At 39.2% G+C, this 23519-nt stretch overlaps 1 protein-coding gene across 1 annotated transcript in view; it reads left to right on the top strand.

The window, feature by feature from the left end:
- The window catches only part of MAN2A1 (mannosidase, alpha, class 2A, member 1), a 219436-nt gene that overhangs the window by 97613 nt on the left and 98304 nt on the right, over window positions 1-23519 (top strand). The window contains exons 2-3 of the mRNA XM_009880484.1: window positions 12123-12383; window positions 22357-22501. Coding sequence (XP_009878786.1) covers window positions 12123-12383; window positions 22357-22501 — 406 coding nt within the window. The remainder of the gene's footprint in view (window positions 1-12122; window positions 12384-22356; window positions 22502-23519) is intronic.

Raw genomic sequence — 23519 nt, forward strand, 5'->3', positions numbered from 1 at the left:
TGTGGAAAGCAGTGCCGAGGGGACGGGTGGGAGGGAGCAGCCAGGGAAAGCTGAGAACTCGAGGCTAGACCTCAACTATGGCATCAACAGGTAGGTTTAGAGAAATGCTGACTTTACGGTACTGCTTTCCTTTTTGCTAAGCCTTGCTTTGGAGCCGTAACTGGCTGATACCTGACTGCACTGCATGGTTAAGCGAAGTAGTTCTTTAGTTTCTCATTTTCTCTTGTTGTCTGTGTGGGAGAGAAATTTAAAAGCTGTGCATCGTGGTAGTGTTCTAATAAGGAGTGTTCAACCACGACAAGAAAAAAGTATTTCAGAGAGCCCATGGTGTGCTGTGCAGAATGGCAGAATACTGCTGTGTATAAATAGCTTGCTTTATTATAGTAGTAGATGAAAAAATAAAATACAGAAAGTAAAGTTATAGCTTATTTATGGTTGCACTGTACTGTTTTTTTGGGAAATAAATGAAAGTTTTTTTTAGTACAGCAGTGAGGCTTCGACTGAATAGACAAAAGGTTTATTTAAAAAGTAACAATTCTGTCTGATAGACTCATTAATTTTTCGCTTAATGCAAAAGTAATAGTTGATATAATGTTGTTACTGGTAAAGGTAAAATCCTTGACTTAAATGTAAAGAAAGAGTGCAGATGTGTACTGCCTTTATTCCTTCAAGTTACAGTTCAGAGGTCAGCCACTAGTTTTTGCAGGAACTAAGAGAATGGGAAAGCAGCTTAGGAGAAGAAAGCAAGACAAGCCTGGCTACAGCCCCTGTGTCTGTTCAATATATAGCTGCAGCAGGAGAGTAATGCCATGTGTGACGCTTGTAATGGCTAAGTACAAGTACTGCTTTGGTGATATGGTCAGTATCTTAAATGTGGAAATCACTTCATTTGTCTTTATATCACCAGTTGAGTTTAATACAGGTAAAGTATAGAACAGGAAAGCTCATACATGGGTGATCTTTTTTTTTTTTATGTTAGATTTTGGTTTGAAATACTTGAATGAACAGGGAGAAGATGTATTAGACATGTTTTGTACTCCATTGTCCGTGTCTTGCAGTTGAAATTCCTGGCTGTGTTCTACGTGTAACGCTGGTCTGCTGTGTAACATGGTCTTATCTCTTGTGACCATGTACTTTAGCCTGTTGTTACACCTCTTCCTTCTACATGATCTGGTCAGCTAGAGACAAATGTCTCTCCTTCCGTCTTCTTCCTTCCCCTTGATCTTCTAGAACAGTCTGTCAGTGTTTACTCTTTGCCTTTTCAATATCTAAATTTTTTTGAGGCTGCTGACTTTCAGTGGAGAATCCTCTGCCCGTCACTGTTTTGGTCCTTCCTTTAGGTGTACAGTTACCTTTTTCTTTCTTTCTTACTGCTTTATCCTTTGAGAAGGTTATGGATGAAATTGATGTGATTTTGTCATTTCATTTTGCTGCCCGTAGCATAGAAATTTTTCACTGTGTTACAACTGGGAAGCCTCTGACACCTAGCAAGTGCTTTCAGAGCCACTTTAACATCAGTTTAAAGTAAATGCAAAAGATGAAGAGTGGAATAGAAGCCACCAAAAATATTTGAAAAGAACAGCTTTAATCCTACCTCAGCTGACAAAAAGTTGTTTGTGTTAGTGCAGTGTTGCCAGAACTCAGTGTACCGTAAGTGAAACTAGCCACAGATGTAAAAACTTCAAGCTGTTTTTGTTTGTGAAAAGCTATGGCAGCAGTAGGTCATCTGTAGATTTAAGAAGGCATTCTCTTCCCTGATGGCAAAGGTCAGGACTTTTCTTGCTTGGAAAATGGAACTGAGACTTTTTTCACAAATTATTGTGTTAATTCACTTCAAACCTCTTTCTCTTCTGACAGCGTGCTAATTTTTCAGCTTTGCTGTTCCTGTGTGCAGTTCTGGTAACAATACACATCATCTTTCGTGTTCTGGAAGTTGCATATTGATTAGTTGCTTCCTGACCTGTGTGGCTTACACTAAGCTCAGAGGAGAGAAGTGGGAACCTCTGGAAGCAGTCTCCTGTTCATCTTATGAGCATTTGTCTATCTAGGCTTTTTATTTAATTTCTCCCAGGATTAGAGTTGGAATTTTTCAGTTGGCAGTGCCTGTTGGTCTGCATTCACCTGAAGTGTCATGGTACCTAATATCAGAAGTGAAATAAATGGGTAGGATCGCTGCTCCACTTTCATTTCCACTTTTTCTTCCAGACAAGGTGCCTTCTCTTTGCATGGTCTCAGGGCAGTTTGCGTCAGACTCAGCTTTGTGAACCTGCCTTCTTTCAGGCTTATCTGTCAGTGTAGTCAAGAGTTGTGCTTACAGAGGTTGCTTTCTCGTTTGAGAGTTCAGGTAGTTGTTCAAGGATGCCAGCAGAAATACCTTGCAGAAATAATTTTTTGGACAAGATCTTCCAACATGTGTGAATATCCATAGGCAGATGCCTTTACAGACTCTCTAACATATAAATGCCTTCCGCTAGTGTGCTAAACAGCATTTGTGGTCAGGCTTGGGAGGCAGTGGTGAAATTGTGTCTTTTTAGGTGTTGGGTTTGCAAAAGCTGGCATCAGTAGTCAGTTCTACAGGGAATGTTGTCCACACCTATCCATGGTAAGGTGGCATCGTGGCAACTATAACAGAACTTGAGCTCAAGTGGTTTATGGCCTTGTCATCATTGGTGGTGCATTTAAATCATAATAGAAGATCTGTATGTTGCCATGGAACTGAAGTGCCTGTTACTTTTGGGAAGACTAAGCGCCTGTGATACATGGAGATTAAAACTTACTGGCTTCTCCTCTGTAATTCCTGCATATATATTTATGGATCTTGCCTGGTTGTCAGGTGTATATTATTCTTACAAAGGCCAAATCACAAGCTCTGTCTTTCTCCCTGGGTCTGTTCCTAGCCATAGGATGCTCCTGTCTCGGGACACATCTCAGGATACTGTGAGTCCTAGTGTCCTGCCTCAGGCTAGGAACAATGTTACAACATTGTGCGGAGACCAGCTCAAGGTGGAAGAATAGCCTTAGGTGCGTTTTTAGGTTATCATTGTATCAGTTGTTGATACAGATCATTGTGTAGGAGTCTTGTAGTGGAATATAGTGTAAAAATGGTTGAGTGTATTGTTTCTGTTTGTAATGACACAGAATTCTCTGAGAAATCTTGTGTGACTGTACAGTGGAGGGAGGTTCAGAGTGGTGGTTAGTCCTATGTCAGTCAGGTGCAAGTGATTTGTGGGCTAAATTCATAACTACTAAATGAAAACTACGTTCAAGTCGAGTCTAAAGTGGAATAAGTCCATAAGCAGCTTGTCTTGACAAACCTGTGTTACTGTATACTGATGAATACCAAATACTGATAAGCTGATATTAATCTATTCTGTATTTTGGACCCAAATAAAAAAAAAATCATTAGCCTAACACGGTTTGTTTTCTCAACTAACTTTATCTTGACTTAGAACAGATCCATAAAAACTGCTTGTTTACAGAACCTTGTGGAATATTTCTTCTGATCCCAAATTTTGCTAGATTCACACCTAAGCATTCGTGGCACACATTAAAAATCCAATTTAAAAAAAGTGGAGGATTTGTTTGTAAGAGTATTTTGCTTCAGAAATATATGGCCTTTCTGTAGGCTTCACATGAAAGTTAATTTTTACTGAATTTTAGGCTTGAGCAAGGCAAAACAGCAACACAATGCAGCATCCTCTCTCACTACCTGATGGGTGATGCTTTGGATATGAATTCTTCCTCTAACCACTTTCACACAGCTTGCTTTGGCCTTTGTGGGACATCTCCCCACTGTATGCAAGGTTATTTCTGGAAATACATTTTTAAAGCTCATCCGCCATGGTTCCATTTGATAACTGGAATGGTACCAAGTGGTTACTCCTTTTTAGCTTTTGTCTTTCCCTCAGACTTTGTTAAAAGGCAAAGCACAAACATACGGCAACTTGCATCCTCACTGTTTTCTTTTGTCTAAACAGATTGTTATTTGAGTAAGATCTCTCTGTACCCCCTCTCTGTTTTCTTCCCTCCCTCCTCTGTGCCCTTTAACCACCATTGTTTGAAGGTTACTCTGTTCTTCTCATACGTGTTACCTGCTTTTATGTGCTCACTAGTTGCATTATGTTGAGCAGAGGAGATCAAGTACAGTTCTAAAAGCAGATGGCCTGTTCTTTTGTTTCCAGTGTCCTTCCAGCAAAGCATCAAGTGGCTTGGCTGTTCGTGGTACTGCTAAAGCTTTGTTACTGGAATCATACTTTCAAGGCATCTACACAGTGCATCAGATACTTCTGCACAAATGGCACAAGTGGTGATTGTTGCATTATGGAGTGTTATGTCATCTGAGTTTCCCAACAATTTGATTGTAGTACCACCTGGCCAAAATATGAATCACGGTAGGGTGGAGCAGTAATAGTAGGAAATTACGACCAAATACATGGCAGAAACATGAGCAGTTCTTTGAATCTGTGTGTTGAACGAAGGTGCCTTGTGAACTTTATTCTGAAGTACTGCTGAAGTAGTACTCCCCCCACTGTAAGGAAGCACTGCCTTCAGTCAGCCATGCATCTCTGTTAGGTGGCTGTAACTGCAGCATTATCAGCTTATACTTGGTAATTATCATGCCCCAATTCTGTGCAGTGCAAACCTCAGCTTCCTCCAGTGTTGGCAAGTTTGTATGCTTCCTGTTTTGAAATTGTTCCTGGTACACTATAAACACCTTTTCCAGCTAGAGTTGTGCTAGGTGCCTTGCTGTAGTGAAGTAGCTGAAATCAATGGCTTACATGGACTATAAATACACACATTTTGTTGCTGCATGTTCTTAGTAATCACTGTATTTTTATGAGCTCGTTTGGGAGCTTTCAGACCTATGTTGTATAACCAGGAACAGGACTTCTGGGAGCAGAAGTATTGGAAGCAGCATGATCAGGTATTTAGGAAATGTTTGTTTCGCTCTAACATGTGAACAGTGGCAATTAAGGTTGTATGTAATTTTGAAGTTGTCATTTTCTGACTTCCAAGTATTGAAAAATTGTGGGCACAGTGACTTTTATTATCGTTCTTATGATCTTCACATCAGAGAAGATTGAATGTTGAGTGAAGAAATCCACAGAAGGAATCATTCTCCTGGACTTGAAATGTGTTGACTTGTTTAAAAAAATAAACAAACAAAATGCTATTAACAACACCTAGTAAGTTCACAGTCTAAAAGCCTTTGAGTGTCACTGGAATGATCTTGAGTGTAAGATAATGAAAATTTAGGATTTATTCTGCTGAGCTTCTATAAGTTTGTAAAGGAGGAGGGGCCATCTTTGTGAACACAATTACAGGTCAGTAACGATTCTTTGTATTTCCTAATGTTCACAGAGTGTATTTGCTTCGTTGCTTGCACATTTTGTGTAAAGTCTTGGCTAAGCAGCAGTCAAGCAGAAGCTGATAGCCTCCTTCAATTACAGTTTTTAAATCCAGTGCAAAATGTTGAGCTAAATGTGTTTTTCAGAATAGTAGTAACATCAATTGTAAATGAGTGCTTCCTTTGTTACATAGAGTCAATGCCTAACTTAAACTGTATAAACTAAATGGAGAGGGAGAGCTTCCTAGTGTGCTTACTTGACATCTTCTTTGTCTGAAACATGGTTTAGTTATTTTAAGTTTTGACTTGTTCAAATAAAAATAAATGTTATTAAAATGCTCGTGCTCTTAATGGCATGTAAGCTGTGCTTCAGTTTTGTACTGCCGGCCATTTAGATAAAGATTAAGCGTAGGGCAGGGAGGGGAATCAAAAAGGAAATGAACCTGAAACATATCAGATGGAGTAGTAGTGAAAGTTTTTCAGATTAATTGACTTTAAACTGGGAATATTTCTAGGTTTGTCTCCATCTCCCATGAAACTTAAGTCTAGGATAATAGTACATTAGCCACTCCTGTTATTGCTGCCTCTGCTAAAAAAGAATGTGGAAGTCCATCATCTTCTTAAAATCTATCTGTTAGGCTGCTGCATCTTTGGAATGGAGCTTTCTCCTATTTTAAGAGAACTGACTTTTGTTTTGTAGTTCAGTTAATTCAGAAGAATTCCAGTGTCTTCATAAAGTGAGCTTGTTTTGAATGGTACTTTAAAGATAGGAAATTATTAACAAGGTTACTTATGTAATTTTTCATCATCACAAATGCACCTAAGCCTTCTGCTCAGATTAATAAAGGCTTTAAACCTTGACTTGTCCTTTTACTGGTGCACTGTATGCTTGGTTTTTTGTTCTATGTCCTACCCTGCAATGAGAATACGTGCTGAAATAGTGTTTGAATATTAAGCTTTGATGCTACATCAGGTTTCAATTTCAATTTTTTCCTGCTTACTTTTTCTGTGCAGGAGCTGCCCACTTAATTATACATTTAGTGTGTTCTGTTCACTGTATAGTTCTCTAACAGTGAACAGAGAATGCTTTCTGGTCTTCCTATGTTGGTATGCTGGCAATCTGATCAGAAGTTTATATCAAGATATTAGAGAAGTTAGTGTGTGATTTGTAAAGATGTACCTGGAAATAGTTATTGAAAAAAACTGGTGCAGAAAATTATTCCGTTGACTGCCATTCAGTGCAGCCAGAAAATGAGACTTGAGTCCAATTTCCTCACTGCTTACTGCAGTAAATCTGTATAGGTGACTATCTTGACTTGAATTCCACATCCCCTGGAGAACCATGTTCATTGCGGTACCCTTCATTCTTCACCACAGCTCACCTGGTGCACCAGAGCTTCTTATGCAGGACACTGCCAGCTCCTTTGTGGTCTCTTGCTTGTTCATGTGGGTGAGAAGGAGAATGGGCTAACGCTGCTTTTGAACCAAGCGCTGGGTGCTTTCTGACTGAGTCTGGATACAAATAATCGAGTTCCAGATGACCTAACGTCAGAAGTTTCTAATGTGGATTTCTCCTCTGCCTGCCTGTTTCCATTAGAGTTCCTGATCTGTGGGCCTGTCATACTTCCACTTCAATTATTTGAGCTAGCTGTCCTTTTCCTGATGAAATGATCGTTAGTGGCCTGTTGAAAGCAACTGCATTTAGAGAAGTGAATGTTCACTGAGGAAATGAAAGTTGCAACTAATATCCTTTCTGCAGTGCACAATGTTTAGATGGGAGAAACTGTCCATTTTCCACTTCCCCAGAATAAAGCATCTTAATCTTTCATTGTCTGACTGGGCTTCCCTCCTTGTGCTGCGTGGCAGTACGCTCCTTTCTGGAGAGGGTCCTTGCTTCACAACAGACTAGTGTCAGAAGCAAACGGGGAAGGACAAGCAGAGGGCAGTGGGAAAGCAGACTGCTTTGAAGTATTTGGGGCATGAAAACTGCTGAAGGGTTGAGACTGACTGAAGCATAAGGAACTGTTTGTGTAGCCATTTCATGTGGTGGTAACGGCAGGTTGCTCAGTGCAGCTAGCAGGTATGGACAGTTTTTGTTCCAAATGGGAGGAGGGTGTACTGATCTGTGCCGTCTTCACGTGGGCAGATTTTGTTGGTTAAGTCCAGCTCTGTGTAACCACAGGGATGGTGAACAGATGCGCTGCTCGTGTGATGCCATTTTTTCTACCAATGCAGCTGTACCTACTTTCAGTACTGTTGGATTTGTTGGCACTTCGCACTTCTTGTGGAAATAGTTGCTTTGCTGTGGAATAACAGCAGGGTTGCCTTTCTTGCTTTTTAATAAAATCTTTGTTTGCACAATCTTATCAATATATAAAGGCAGAGAGAAATGGAAGACGTTTACACCAAAGTTGTTATAAACTTGTTAACTGGTTGTGTAGGCCAGGTGATTCCCATAACTTTACATTGCATTTCCTAACGTTAAAACAATAATGTAGATTAACAGACCATCCTTTAATCATGTTCATTTGGACTAAGACATGCTTATCTAGACAGTGTACCTTCAACTTTCTGTGCAGTTAGGCAGGGCTCAAAGTCTTGGATCAGGATTGCTTCTTTTCTGAGAAGATTTGATGCTGTAAAGTCAGGGGGAGGTCTGCTGACATTTATGAATTGCGCAACTAGCTGTACACAAAGCCATGTAGATTACAGAATTTCAGGCAGAATTGGTTAAGGCAAAATTGGTGCATCTCTGCTCAAATTAAAAAAAAAAAATAAATTAGTCATGCCCAGATGTGTGAAAAAAATCTCAAACTTCTTTTAAAACAAAATACTTTTAGAATATGATTTTTTTTGTAATGGAGAGGACCTGTGTGTTTTATTTTTTAATTAGACCTATTTAGTGCCCCCTGTAATACGCTTCTAATCTGATTTACTAGTAAATCAACATCTGTTGCTAGCGATCAATAAGCTGAAACAGGTTTAGGGTAACTTCACTGGTTTGTACTGTTTGGCCTTGACATTTGAAGTTGGGCAGTGTGTGTTGGTTGCCTTCCTCTAAAAATGTTGAAACTGAATTTCATTTATTTTCATATGTTAATTTTATTATCTTGAAGAGTTGCAATATTTCCATGCTTAGCTCACATTTTAAAATAAATTTACTATTGAATATTACCTTCTAAGCATTATCTACTCCTATCTATTTAAAATGAGTAAGGAGAAAAGGTGAATGTGCAAAGAAAGTAGATAGACCTAGATTTTTATGTAGTTTGGATTCGCGTGAAATCTTCAACCAGAGTATGGATTCCTGACACAAACTATTTTCATACTGACTGAAAACTGGGATCCTTTTCTAGTTGGTGACACTGTTTTTCCTTAAAGTTACCCTTATGACTGATGCATTTCACAACAGAAATGGAAAATGTTTTGAAAATCTGAAAAGATTTGGTTGCCTGTCAGTTTTAACTTGGGTACTGCATGAGGTTACAGTTAAGGGCACGTAACTACGGCTTTTTATTTCTTGTTTTGCATTCAAGTTGAGTTAGTACATGGCATATTTAGATGCTTTAGAATAAAGGTGGAATGCATCTCGTAGTCTCCAGAAAAGAAAGCAGGACTGTTTTTGTTAATTTCCTATCAAGTTCCACAATGGGAGGTCTTGTAAGGATTTCTTTCTCCAGATAACGGAATATCTAATGTTTACCTCCAAAGTTAAAGTGACATACTTTAACAAACTTCTAAAAATCACTCTTCTTCAGTGTCCTAGGTAGGCTTGAAGCCTCCAGCTTAAAAATAAATTATTACTGGAAATATATAGCAACATATACAATGATTATTTTTTTTTTTTTTGCAGATGATCAGGATACGAATTACTATTTCTCATGACATAGGAAGCAGGGAACTTAGTTTACAAGGAAAAGTGTTTTGTCACATAATAAACAGTAAAATGGTGGAACTTGTTATTGGTAGATATTTGAAGGTTTAAAATGTAATAAGTTAAATGAAAGGTCCATCTTGGAGATATGAAATATGACAAATTGGACATTTTTATCTGACTGCTAGAGGTTCGCCACATATGCCAACAGAAGGATCAGTCTAAATGCATGTTTGGTGGTGTGGTTTTTTAATGTTGTGGTTTTTGTTTTTTGGGTTTTTTTTGTCTGTTGTTGGTCTGTGCTGGATTGACTATAATTGGCTAGGTGACATAAGGCAGATTAGATTGGTATAATCTGTGACCAGGTAGTTGACAGGCTATTGCTAAGCATTATAAGGTGCTTTTCTTGTAGAATTAAAATATTGTAAGATTTTAAATATTTCTAGAACATATGTGAATGAGAATATAAATTTTAAACAGTTGTCTGATTTTTACAGTTGTAGAAGCAGTGTATATAGTGGTAGGATAGGTGTGAAGGGTGTTTTAGCTACTTACACGCTTGGTAACTTTGGTGAACTATAGTCATGTGGAGTGAAGCAGGTAATAATTTGCATAGATGGCAGCTATACTTTAGCTTCTTGGGAATCTAGAGATCATAACCTATGCTGGGCAGCCTGTAAAGCCCCAGTCAGTATTATTTTATATATGTTATTTTTAGAGTAAGTGGCATAATAAGCTATTAGTTTTCACAGTAGAGAAACCTTTCTTTTAAAATGTCACAGACATTGAGAGGGAAAATAGTAATTTTACACAGAAATGTGTACAGACAATCTTCACTGTAGTGTTTGAAAGATTTCAGTCTAGTTATTTCTTTTGTGCCACCAGGGGGCATGGGACAACAGGTTTTTTCTCTCCAGCATCACATCATCTGCGTATTGATTTCCTGTTGTTTTCAGTTCACCTATTTTATAAGTTTTTAGTTTTTGTCTTTAAACTGTTGAGATTCTAGGATGCTGGCCCTACATCTCAATTAGCTTAATCTGGGTCTGTTGTCAAAATATATTTTTGTCTTTTGGGATTCAATAACAGTTTGCCCGTGCTGCATTTTAAAACCTGTTATTGTTTTCAGGATGTATTCATCTAAAAAAAAACCCAAACAAACAAAAACAAGCCAAAGCCATGGTTCAGCGCTTTACACAGCTCAGAAAATGAGGGGACAAACTTACTAACGTGTTAAAAAAAAAAAAAACCACAACAAAAAACCAAAACAAAACCAGCTAAAACATGTTCTGCAGAATGACAAAGAACTTCCATAAGGATAGAACTATAGGAATAACGGTTTAGTAGGACCCCAAAGGTTGATTGCTATCTCTTGGTAACCGGTGCGTTTTTTTCCCCTGCAGAATTCTCAAAGTGTACAGAATTCAAAAGAAAGTGTACATCACAATTTAGAAAGGAAGCCTGAGCCCTTGCAAACTGCGGCCTAATTACAGAAGTTGGAATTTACTTAGCAGTTGAGGAAAGCACTTTGTAAAATGCAAAGATCTCAAGTGAATTGTTGTCAAAGGGGCAAAAACTATCATGTACATATGTTATTTCTAATATTATTCTATATTACTTAGAAAATAAGTCACTGGTGCTAGGAAAAAGTTTTACTTGTCATTAAAATCGTAGGTCACAGAGTAGCTGTCTACCAAATCAATGTTATTTGTGTTGAATGTAATTGGTAAAATGTAAATGCCTGAATCTGCAGGGGGTTTTGTTGTAATGACAGCTTCTTAAAAAAAAAAAAAAGTAATTGTATATTTTGGGGTCTGACCACAATGTTAATAACAGGAAGTGACTGGCTTTTTGTTCTGTGTCTTTTCTTATTATTGTTAGGTTGAAGTCAGTCTAAGGAAAGAAAGAACTTGCCTCTAAGACTAATTATCCCTAAAAACATGTTAAATAATTTGGCCTTTTGTGATTCTGTAAAAGCTAACGCATTCATGCCTGAAAAAACATACCTCAAATCATTTGGAAGGAGTGGCTAGTATATGAGAGGGCAGTAGCATTCCCAGACATCTTGTTCTGCTGTGCTCCCTCCTGTGTTCCAGCAATACAGTGACTAGTTGCTCTTGAATTGCTTTGTGGTATCTGTCTTTCCTTCCAAGTTGCTTTGGGAGATACTTTGACTTCTTTCAGTTCACACTGATGTTGTTCTATGTCTTTGCTCTTGTGGTGCACTCTAGGATCATCTACAGATTCGTGTTTTACAACTGTATAGGACCATCTGACTGAAAGTGCTATCAGTTATCTTGATGTTTGTAATGGTCCAGTCATACAGATTATTACTATGATCAGGCTGTTAAGAGATCTTTTACCCCCATTAAGTGCTCTTGTTTGTTTCTCTCTAAATTTCACCGAATATAAGAAACTCAGTATTTTTAATACTATTTTACATACGCAGGAAAAAACTAAAATTGTACATCCTGTCAATCCCATCATGATGTGACAGCATTCTAAAAACTGGTTTTCTCTTTGATGTTCTGATATGATGATAAATTAAAAGATCAGATTTTTGCAAATCTATGAAAGATATTAAGAAAGTTGAAGTTTGTATAATTGGTACTTGAAACAGTGTGACCCTTTCAGAATATCTTTGTATCACTGATTAAATGTTGTGTTGCGAGTTCAAGTTCATAGTGGAAAATACAACTTTTTGCTTTTTTCCCTTATTCTGAAAGGAGGTGGTTTCATATGTTGGTTCAATTTCTTACTAGTTTGTCTTTACATAAAATATAGAAGAAGGATTTTATTTTTTGTGTGATCACATACTATTGTGAAATTGATACATTTTTTTCTTATTCTGTAAAGAACTGGTCTAAGAAATAATTAAAACTTACCTTTTTGTTTTTACAGGGCCAGCTTTCAATATTGCAAGAAAAAATAGATCATTTAGAACGCTTGTTGGCAGAAAATAATGAGATTATTTCAAACATACGAGATTCTGTGATCAATCTGAGTGAATCAGTAAAGGATGGTCAAAAAAATGCAGAGGCTATAAACTTCAGTCAAGGATCCGTTTCTGAGCTCTTTCCTTCTGCTTCAGTTTTGCTTGCAGTGGATTCTGAGGATTGTTTGTTTGCTTCAAAAAGTGGAAGTCATGGTTCAGATGTACAGGTAAGCAGTATGTCTTTCTCTTTTATTCTGCTGGAGTGCTAGCTGTCATTACCTTTTAATTCTGAAAATGGCTAATTACTAGTAAAAGCTTAGTACTAAGCTCCTAATCTAAGACATAACAGAATTGTTGAAGTGACTGTGTTTAACAGATGTTATGAAACTGTTCCTTTTTCTTTTTTAAACTGTCTAGAAATTGATTTGTGGTTATGAGAGCTAACATTTCGGAAAGCTTAGAAGTTCTTAAAAAACCTTAAACAAAACCTAGTGATTATACTGAGATTATTGTTCAGTACTATCAGAAGTCCTTAGGAAAGAATTTGAGAGTCTCTTTCAGTTTCCCCAGATTGTTCTAAAATTGATGATAAATAAACTGGAAATAGTGGATAGTCTTGATTTAAATAGGTTTTACATTTTAGGGATATATGTGTAGATGGGTCTTGATGGGGAGGTAAAGAATGTTCAAGAACTAACAGTTTTAAAAAAAACCCTCAGGTATGGTGTTCCCTTTTGAATACCATTTCTGTATTTCAGCATTCTTGTGTGTCTCCAGTTTGCACAGGCACTTTGATCAAAATAGGGGAACATCTACAATGTTGACTGGTTGGCATGAACTGGGGAGGTTGAATTTTTTAAAGTCAAACAATTCAAGTTGAATTTATTTTGCTTTCTGGTGATGCTTGTGAGTTCATGGACTCTTATATATTCAGTTTTAATGGAGTGTTTCAGGAGCACTGAGAGTACTGTGTGAAGTTTGTGATCTGTACTGTTTTTGGGAGTCTTGTGGGAGTACTATAAATATTCATAGTACTCTAAAGCAGAGATTAAATTTTGAAGTCCAGCTTTCTCATTCTAAAAGTGAAAGTATTTCTATTGCAGAAGAAAGACAGGGGACTTTAAATGAATAAGTACACATATTAGAACAATTGTAACCTCTGATGTATCATTCATAATGCCTTAAAGCTCTTCAGGGGTAGGTACCACCTTAATATGTCTTTTACAGAGAAAGTATATTTTTTTTTAAAGGCAGTATCTGACTGTTCATGTTTCTAATGTATATTAAGACTTCTGTGCAGAAAAGTAAAGCCTGTGGACCTATGATTACATGTTTTCAAGTTACTGGATTATTAACAGGTTATTCCTGGTACGGTCTGTTGCTGTATTACGTGATGTGCTTTTTAGGTGCAGTAGAGGTAAGTTATAGTGAATGTGAATTGTGAATTTTGAGGTAAAATGTGTTGGCTTAAATTCTTGGACATGTTAACCTGTTATGAATGGAAAGTAAAACATGTTTGCTTAAACTGTTCTCATATTTTGCTTCACACTTGCAGGATGTCAGAACATGTGCCTACTATAGCTTATGTACCTACCTGCCTAATGGTAGGATGTAGTAGCTAAACCACTTTTTGATAATTTTCTTTACTTTTAAGGTTATATGCATGCACTTCAGTAACAAATACAGCAGGGAATATTCTTAATACTGTTCCTTTACTCGCAATTTCTTGCCTTGCCTTGCACATGGAGAGAGGGCTCTAATATTCTTAGCGTCATTGCATTAGTACCTTGTACTCAGGTTATCCACCATTGTCATTAATGTACTTTTAGTACTGCTTCTATGTACGTTTTCTTATCCTGTGAGTCTGATCCATCTTTCAGTTATGGAATCTAAGACCTAGACTTTAGCAGAATTCTGGTAACATCACATTAACAAGGTGATCTAAATTACTGTATTTGAATACAGTTTTACCATTTAATAATTTGCCAAGCCTGATATATTCTGCAAGCTCCGTTAATTTATTTTCTTCTTAACTTTTTTATGAAGACTGAGAAATTCTGAGTGGATTATATTTTCTAAATTATATTTTAAATTCTAAAACAACTTAGAAGTGTTAATTACCTGCTGTTCATAAAAGTTAACTTAAACCTACAGATTTGGACCTTACTTTTTCCATGTTTGCCTTTTAAGTGATGTATGAGAATGAAATGAGAGACTAGAAATAAGTAACAGCTCTTACAGGTGAAACAGTGTTTGGTTAAAAATCACTTTAGAGAGTGAAGGCAAAAGAGGCTTCACTGAATAAATTATGGGAGCTCATTATAATTGCTGATAATAGAGAAACCATTATGACAACGCATTCAAATATGGATTAAAAATCTATGTGGTAATTCAGTGAGAAGTATTACCAGGACTTGCTACTTGGAGAGATGTATTTTCTTCACATAAATCAGACAAAACAAGTTACTAATAACATGAGACTCAAAAGATTCTTGGATAGGATAGCTAAAGGATTTTTTTCATGGAGGAACTGTAAATCAAGAAATTGTATACTTTGTTACTTCTTGTGTTTGTAAGTAGGAAACTGTAATAGAGCTGTAATAGACCTGGCCACCAAAAGTAACACTGAATTGAAAATTGATATAACTCAAATTAAATTTAATGGTGTCCCTGCCCATGGCAGGGGATTTGAACTAGGTTGTCGTTAAGGACGTTTTCAACCTAAACCACTCTATGAAATAGACTAATGTGTACTTTTCTCAAAATATAAAAATGGATCTAGGTAATAAAACGAACAAAATTAAGAATTGTGGATTAAATACTGTTATGACCTATTGATTTTTTTAAGTCAGTAGTTCAAGAAGTATCTGGAATTTGTGCTCAGGGAAGGTAGAATTCTCAACAGCCATCATGTTGAGCTGGAAGGTGCTCTAATACAGTGAAATGTCTCTTCTCTTGTCCCTTTCAACTACTGAAGCATCTAACATTGTGCTTAGTAATATTGCTCCTTTTAAAAATGAAGCATGAATTACTCTGTAAAAAGGTGGCCTGAAGAGGCATAAACTATGCTTTTGTTTCTTCTATGTGGTAGTTTAGCATTCACTGGAGTAAATGTTGTGATGTTTGCCCAAGACTTGTGTTACTTAAGCAGTTTGACCCCCTCAATATAGAAAAAGAGTAAGCCCGTATAGGAAAAAAAAACAGTAACTGGTTAAGTTTTCATATGTTTTAATTGAAAAGCTTGTAACAACATGACTCTCTTCTGATGCAGCCATAATGAAAACAGGCAGTAGCCTTTTTTAATTTCTATTTGTTTACTGTTTTTACAAAATCCTTGTATACTATATCAGTATTTTATACTTAGAAATTAAATTAAAATATGTCCAGGAAATACTTGTCTTTAACGCTTTTTGCTCCTTACTGACTAGGTACTCAGAACTTATTCTTCACTTGCAATCATGTAACCTGGTCAAGTGATGATGCAATTTGTAATTAATCCTTTGCACAATTCTTACTGAGGATGGTGTTATATGAAAGACAAAAATGTCTGAACTTGTATTTTCTGGCAGTCTTGGAACAAGTGCAGGGATTTCAGCCTGATCTGGCTTCAGTTTGTTCCAGGGGAAGTTTTTGAGTCCTAATTTTTTCTTGGCTTTTTTTAACTGCTTCTAATTCACATTCGAATCATAGAATGACTGAATGTTTGAGGTTGGGAGGGACCTCTGGATATCGTCTGGTCGAACCCCCTGCTCAAGCAGGGTCAGCTAGAGCTGGTTGCCCAGGACCATGTTGAGATGGCTTTTGAGTATCTCCAAGGATGGAGATTATGCAGCCTCTCTGGGCAACCTGTGCCAGTGCTCAATCACCTTCACAGGGAAAAAGTGTTCCTGATGCCTCTTGTCTTTTCACTGGGCACCCCTGAAAAGAACCTGGCTTCTCGCTCTCTGCACTATTCCTTCAGGTATTTGTACGCATTGGTAAGATTCTGTCAAGCCCTTCTCTAGGCTAAACAGTTCTGGCGCTCTCAGCCTTTCCTTGTATGAGAGCTACTTAAGTCCCTTCATCGTCTTGCTGGCCCTTTGCTGGACTCTCTCCATTGTGTCCATGCCTCTGTTGTACTGGGGAGCTTGGAGCTGAACACAGTACTCCAGGTGTGGCCTCAGCAGTGCTGAGTAGAGGGGAAGGGTCACCTCGCTTGACCTGCTGGCAACATTCCTCCTTAATACAGACCAGGATGCCATTGGCTTTCTTTGCTGCAAGGGCACATTGCTGTCTTGTGTTCAGTTTGGTGTTCACGAGGATTCCTGGGTCATTTTTTGCAAAGCTGCTTTCCAGTTGGGCTAGCTGCAGTATGTACTGGTGGCTGAGGCTGTTCCTCCCCAGGCATAGGACTTTGCACTTCCTCTCGTTGAACTGCATGAGGTTCCTGTCAGCCCATTTCTCCAGCCTGTGGAGATCCCTCTGGATGGCAGTATGGCCCTCTGGTGTGTCAGCCACTCCTCCCAGTTTGGTGTTGTCTACAAAATTGCTGAGGGTGCACTCTGCCCCATCATTCAAATCATTAATGAAGATGTTAAGCAGGATTGGACCCAGTAGCAACCCCTGCCTACACCACTGGTTACTGGCCTCCAGCTAGATTTCACGCCACTCACTGATCACCACCCTCTGGGACTGGCTGTTCAGCTGGCTTTTGGTCCACCTCACTGTCTGTTCATCCAGCCCATACATCAGCAGCTTCTCTGTGAGGATGTTACAGGAGGCAGTGCCAAAAGCCTTACAGAAGTTGTAACAATACAATACAATAACTACTGCTCTCCCCTCATTTAGCAGGCCAGTCATTTCATCGTAGGAGTTTCTCAAGTTGGTCAAGCATGACTTGCCCTTAGTGAATCCATGCTGACTACTCCTGTTGATTTTCTTGTCCCTCATGTGCCTGGAAATGGTTTCCAGGATTAGCTGCTCCATCACTTTTCCAGGGATCAAGGTGAGGCTGAGCAGCCTGTAGTTGCCTGTGTCATCCTTCTTGCCTTTCTTGAAGGTGGGAGTGAGATTGCTTTCCTCCAGTCCTTGGGCACTTCTCCTAACCACCATGACTGTTCAATGGTTCTTGTGAGTGGCCTTGCAGTGACATCAGCCAGCTCCCTCAGAGTACTTGTGAGTGCATCCCACCAGGGCCCATGGACTTATTTATGTCTGGTTTGTTCAAATGTTTGCTGACCTGGCCCTTTTCCACCAAGGGCACATCTTCCTTGCTTCAGACTTTTCCCCTGGTCTCTGGGACCTGGGATTCTTGAAGGCCACTCTTGCTAGTAAAGACTGAGGCAAAGAAAATATTCAGTACCTCAGCCTTTTCTGTGTCCTATGTCACTGGGCCCCCTGTCTCATTCAGCAGCAAGCCTTAGCCTTCCTTTTGTTACCTACATACTTATAGAAGCCTGTTGTGTTGCCTTTTACATTTCTGGCTGGATTCAATTCCATTTGGGCTTTAGCTTTCCTAACTTCATGTCTGGATGCTAGCATGATGTTTCTGTATTCCTCCCACATTAGCTGTCTCTGCTTCTACCCTCTCTATGCTTCTTTTTTGTGTTTGAGTTTTGCCAGGAGCTCCTTGTTCATGCATGCAGGCCTCCTGGTGTTTTTGTCTGGCATCCTACTTGTTGGGATGGACTTCTCCTTAGCTTGGATGAGGTGATCCTTGAATATTAACCAGTTTTCTTGGCCTCCTTTTCCCTCCAGGGTCTTATCCTGTGAGACTTACCCAGGCAAAGTGGCCAAAGTCTGCCCTCCTGAAGTCCAGTGAAGTGATCTTGCTTTTTGCCTTCCTCTCTCCTCTCAGGGTCCTGAATTCTACCATCTCATGGTCAATGCAGCAAAGGCTACCATTGACTTTCACCGCCTCAACAAGCCCCTCATCACTGGCAAGTATGAGGTTCAGCAAAGCACCTTTCCTTGCTGGCTTCGCTGTCACTTGGGTCAGGGTGTTGTCATTGATGCACTCCAGGAACCTCCTGGATTGTTTATGCCCTGCTGTGTTGTCTCTCCAGTACATAACAATGTGGTTGAAGTTCCCCATGAGGACCAGGTCCTGCAAATGTGAGGCTGCACCTACCTGTCTGTGGAGGGCCTCATTCACTTGTTATTCCTGGTCATGTGGCCTATAGCAAACATCTACTACCATGTCACTCATACTGGTCTGCTTTTTAGTCCGTGCCCATAAGCTCTCAGTTGGCTTCTTCATCCATCTGCAGGCAGAGCTCCGTGCACGTCAGCTGCTCTCTCATATAAAGGCCAAATCTCCCTCCTTGTTTTCCTGGCCTGCCTTTCCTCTGGATCCTGTATCATGTATCCCTCCATTTACAGTCATCAGTTGTCCCACCAGGATCACAGGATCCTGACAAGATCATAGGCTTGCAAGTGCACACAGACCTCTAACTCATCATGTTTATTCGCTGTGGTGTGTGTGTTAGTGCACTTGAGAGAGTCACCCCGGCATGCGGATTTCCCGGAAAAGGTTTTGGGGATTTCTCTGTAATTGTGCCCTGTAGGCACTTCCTTGCTTACATGCAAATGCTGGAGGTGACTGTACTTAAGCCATGTTTTTTTGATTCTATTTAATTTATTTTTAAATCCTTTCATGTCACGTCACTCCTGCCCATCACTCTGTCACAGGCCTGCTTGTAACTCTGTTCCTCCCCTTTTATTTCTAGCCAAAAGCTCTCCTTAACAGATCAGCCATCCTCTTGGTGAAGGTATTGTTGCTCCACTTCATGAGTTGGGTCTCATGCTCCTAAGCAGACACTGCTCTTCAAACAAGGTCCCACAGTCACAGAACCCCAAAACCTGTTGCCAACATGAGCTCCGAGGCCAATTACTGACCTGTACTATCAGTGTCCTCCCCTCAGTGGCAGGATTGAAGTGGATACCTCCTGGGCCTCTGTGACCTTAATTACTACCCCCAGAACTCTGTAGTCACTTTTGATGCAGTCTGGGTTGCCTCTGGCCATGGAATAACAACAAGGGGTAGGAGTCAGCAAGTTGGATAAGCTTTGACAGTTCCTCTACAACATCCTGGATCTGGGCCTCTGGCAGGCAGCAAACCTCTCTAGAAGATGGGTCAGGTCATCGAGCCAGTTATATCAGTCAACTGTTGATTAAGATTCCAAGATCTGTTTCTTGAATTGCAGTTTCCAGCTCTTTCGCTCATAATCATGGAAGCATGGTTTGAGATAACTGAAAGGTAATAGATATTAGGTAAAAATTTATGAATGTGTAAAAATGAATTGATGAATATGTAAAAATTGGTATCTTCCAGACAGCAGAAAGTTGTTTGTGAAATTAAGGCTCCATCCATGAGAATAACTCATTTGACATTTCAACCATGAAAACATGTTTGTTTAAAAAGCAACAGTTCCTGGAGTTGCCCACATTCCTAAGAGTTATTCAGTCTTAAGGTCACTCATTGGTTACTGGCAGATTTACAGAGCATGCACTCACTTAATTTTCTTCAAAAAGTTGCATTTCATGGAAAAATTATAGTTCCTCAAAATCAAATGTTAGTAAAACAAAAAAGCGTGTTCTTAGGCTAGTTTCAATGTAACCCTTATTTTGTCTGTTCAAGCTGGCCTTACAGAATGCATATATCTGCAAGTATTGCACCTGTGTTTTCCATTAGGCAATGTTGTCCAAAGGTGAAAGCAATCTGGTGGAGCACTGATGTGACAAGAAGGTCTCATACAGGCCATAGATATCCAGCGTATGGTCATTGTAAGTCCGACTAAGGCTCTGCTAGTTCTAGTATTACAGTGGCTTGTATTCTTGTTTAACATTCCTTACTTCTTTTTGTATCTTAAGCTAAAGGCCTGTGGTGGCTTGACCTTGGCTGGCTGCCAGGTGCCAAACCAGCTGAGGTCAACCCACTGCAGTCCTTTTTGGCACCCAGCCTGGGGCTTGAGGAATGAGAGATAAGGACAGTAATTGAGAGTGACAACGGCCAAAACTTGGATTGGACATTGCCAGAGGGAAATAACTGTGGGGATTCTTTTGTTGTTGTAATGGGTTAAAGTGACAAGGGGTGGCTTTATCATGTGTGTAAAATTGCCACTTTTACAGTGTTAATGTAACTTTGATTTTAGTGTGGGATATTTTTGTAGACATAATCGAGTTTGTGAAGGGTGTGTGATGAATGTGGGTTTTTTGTCAACTGTTCTCAAATATGTGTTTCACAGAGGTGAGGGTGAAACGTACCAGGTGCAGGTCCCCAGGTGTTGGCAGCTGGGGGCTCTAGGAGTGGTGTCTCTGAGGAGAGGCCAGTGCTGCCATGTGCTTGACACAGTTTCAGCCAGCTACAAAGCAGACCCACTGCAGGATACAGCTGAGCCCTCCATCAGCAAGGGTGGTAGCACCTCTGGGAGAATGTGTTTTAAGAAGGAGGGAAAACACTGCATGCAGTTAAGTATAAGGAAAGAAAAAATGGGAGAAACAACCCTATGAACACCAAGGTCACAGGGGAAGAAGGAAGGGGATAAGGTGCTCTAGCCACTGGAGCAGGTGGGGGAGACCACCATGGAGCAAGTATTGCCCTGCAGCCTGTGGAGGACCTGGTGCCTGAGCAGGTAGATATTTTCAGAAGGAACAGTGGCCCATGAGGGATCTATACTGGAGGAATTCCTGAAGAACTGTAGCCTGTGGAGAGGATCCCATACTGGAGCAGTTCATGAAGGACTGTAGCTTGTGGAAGGGACCCCATGCCAGAGCACAAAAAAAGTGTGAAGAGGAAGGAGTGATAGAGAGGAACCATTACGGACTGACCGCAACCCCTATACCCCTGCACCACTTAGGGTAGGGGGACATAGAGCAGTTGGGAATGAAGGAGTGAAGTTGAACTGGGCTAGAAGAGGGGTGGGGAAAACATCTCACAGTTTTGTTTTTGTTTCTCACTATCTGACTGTTTTAATTGGCAATAAATTAATGTAATGTTCCCAGGTTGGGTCTGTTTTGTCTGCGATAGTAATTGGTAAGTGATCTCTCTGTCTTTATCTTGACTGATGAGCTTTTAATCTTATTTTTCCCCCTGTCCTGTTGAGGAGGGAGAGTGAGAACAGCTGGGATAGGGTTTGGCAGCCAGCCAAGGTAAACCCATCACAGGGCCTTAACTTCTTTAGTCAGATATTTGTTTCAGATGTCTGTATTTTTCTAAAGTTTCCTAGCAGGACAGAAACCAGCTTACCGCTGGAAAGTGTTAACTCTTGTGATGGTCATGTAGTAAATGACTCCTGTAGCCTATTTTTGTGCAAGTGAAATGTTGGTTGAAGAAAGTTTGTCAGGTGTACATTTGTATTCTAACATGAGGTTAGAACCAAACTAAAGTTTATAATAACTTTTTTTAAACTATATTGCCAGTAAAAGGCTGGTCCATATGATAGTTCATGTTCATAAAGTTTGCCTTCTTTCCTAAAAGCAGACCAGAACATTCCAAAAGAAAAAAAAAAAAAGAAAAGTTGGATATGGTAACTTTGGTCTAAACTCGCATTAGAAGATTCTCTTTGAAGCTGTCTGGTGGTTTCTAAATTTCATAGGAACTTGTTAAAGTAACTCTAGAGTTGATTTATTTACGTGTAAGCTTCTTATTTGCATTGATAAGTGAAATATGTCCTTCCTTATATAATTAATCTATTGGGCAACAGCAAATACATAGGGAGCTGTGTTATAGCAATTGGCTATAGTTCTGAACATTTGTCCTTGATAGTTTCTTTCAGTTCCCTTTTGTGAGTTTGACTTTTGCCTCAATCTCTCTCATTTTGTCGTTCCTTCTTAATGCTTCTTATGTCCTCTTCATCTTCTGCGTTCCGCTAGTGTATTGCACTGTTCTGTATAATGCTCTCCCTACCCTCCTGCCCCTAACGCCGTTGTGAGCTGTCTTAATTTTGTGACTTGAGGCTCTTGTTTCTACAGTTCATCTAACCAGTTTCAGTCTCCCCAGAACAGGGCCTGCCAAAACACTGCTCTTCCTGCCAGCTATGTCTTGGGTGTCCTAGTGTGACTTGAATCTTGCTCTCCTTTGTCAGTTTTCTATTCATTTGACACTTGTTCTCTCCCTGTGTAATGAGCGAGCTGATCCATTGTTGATGAAAACAGCTTTGTTTTTTAACAGCAGAATGTTTTTGTGGATTCATATTTTATATTCCTCTTACTCTTTTTTAGATGTTGGATGTCTATGATGTTCTTCCTTTTGATAATCCAGATGGTGGTGTGTGGAAACAAGGATTTGATATCACATACAATGAAAATGAATGGGACAGTGAACCGCTTCAAGTTTTTGTTGTGCCTCACTCACATAATGACCCAGGTAATATTTTAACTATTGATTTAAGAAACTTAACTGTATGGAATTAAGAAATATATTGTCATTTCTGTTAAGACTTGGGGTTTTTTGAAGCATACTACTTAATATATTAGATTTCAGTCTAGCAAGGCAGTTAAGCAGATGTATAATTCAAATGCCATTGACTTTGAGTGACAACTGTTGTGATGAAAGTTGTGCGTGTACTTATTTATTAACTGGAGTAAAACTTCAGCGTTGATACTGGAAGGTAATATGGATTTTCTGTGTTCATCATGCTGGTAACCCACCTAGTTTATTCACTACTGCATTAAATATGTCCTGTTCTTATTTTGGCTTTTTGGACTGCCATAGATATTTAATCCTCAGCCTGTGCTTTTTGGAAGATGTGACAATGGCAAATCTGAGGTTTTTGACTATAACACTTTCTTTACTGTTTTGTGTACATCCCTGCACCAAACCTACAGTGGGATAATATAAAATCTGGATTTAAACTGGAAGCTAGGTATGCTTACATAATTTTACTTCTTCCCCAGTGGGTGTTTACTGTATAATAAATAAAATGGAGAAGTATCACTTTATTTTGAAATGACTGTAAAATACACCAAAACCTAGTGAATTATACTGCTATAGTATACTCCTGGTACATGTAAGCTGACCATAAGAAGCTGGTGAAGATACTTGTTATTGTGGAAAGCCAAAATTTCAGTGATTTTTAAACATAACTACTGTGTATCTCTCTAACGATTTAATTTATTGTTTGAAGTACTGTGGATCTGAGTGAAGTGACTCTTGTTCACATGTATCTAGCATTTTCAACGAAAATGATCACTGGAATTTGATGGGACAATACGTCCAGTTATGACAGGTAAAATAACAAAGTATGGGTATAGTAAAAATATTCAGGTAAAATAATCACAGTATAAACTTTGGTCTGCCTTTTTGTAGAAGTCTTTAAACCTGTGTCTGTTTATTGCCTCTGGTAGTAGTTCTCCAGGAAATTTTGCTAGAAAGAAGCCACACT

Source organism: Charadrius vociferus, unplaced genomic scaffold (genome assembly GCF_000708025.1).
Source record: "Charadrius vociferus isolate BGI_N301 unplaced genomic scaffold, ASM70802v2 scaffold272, whole genome shotgun sequence".
Taxonomy (NCBI): domain Eukaryota; kingdom Metazoa; phylum Chordata; class Aves; order Charadriiformes; family Charadriidae; genus Charadrius; species Charadrius vociferus.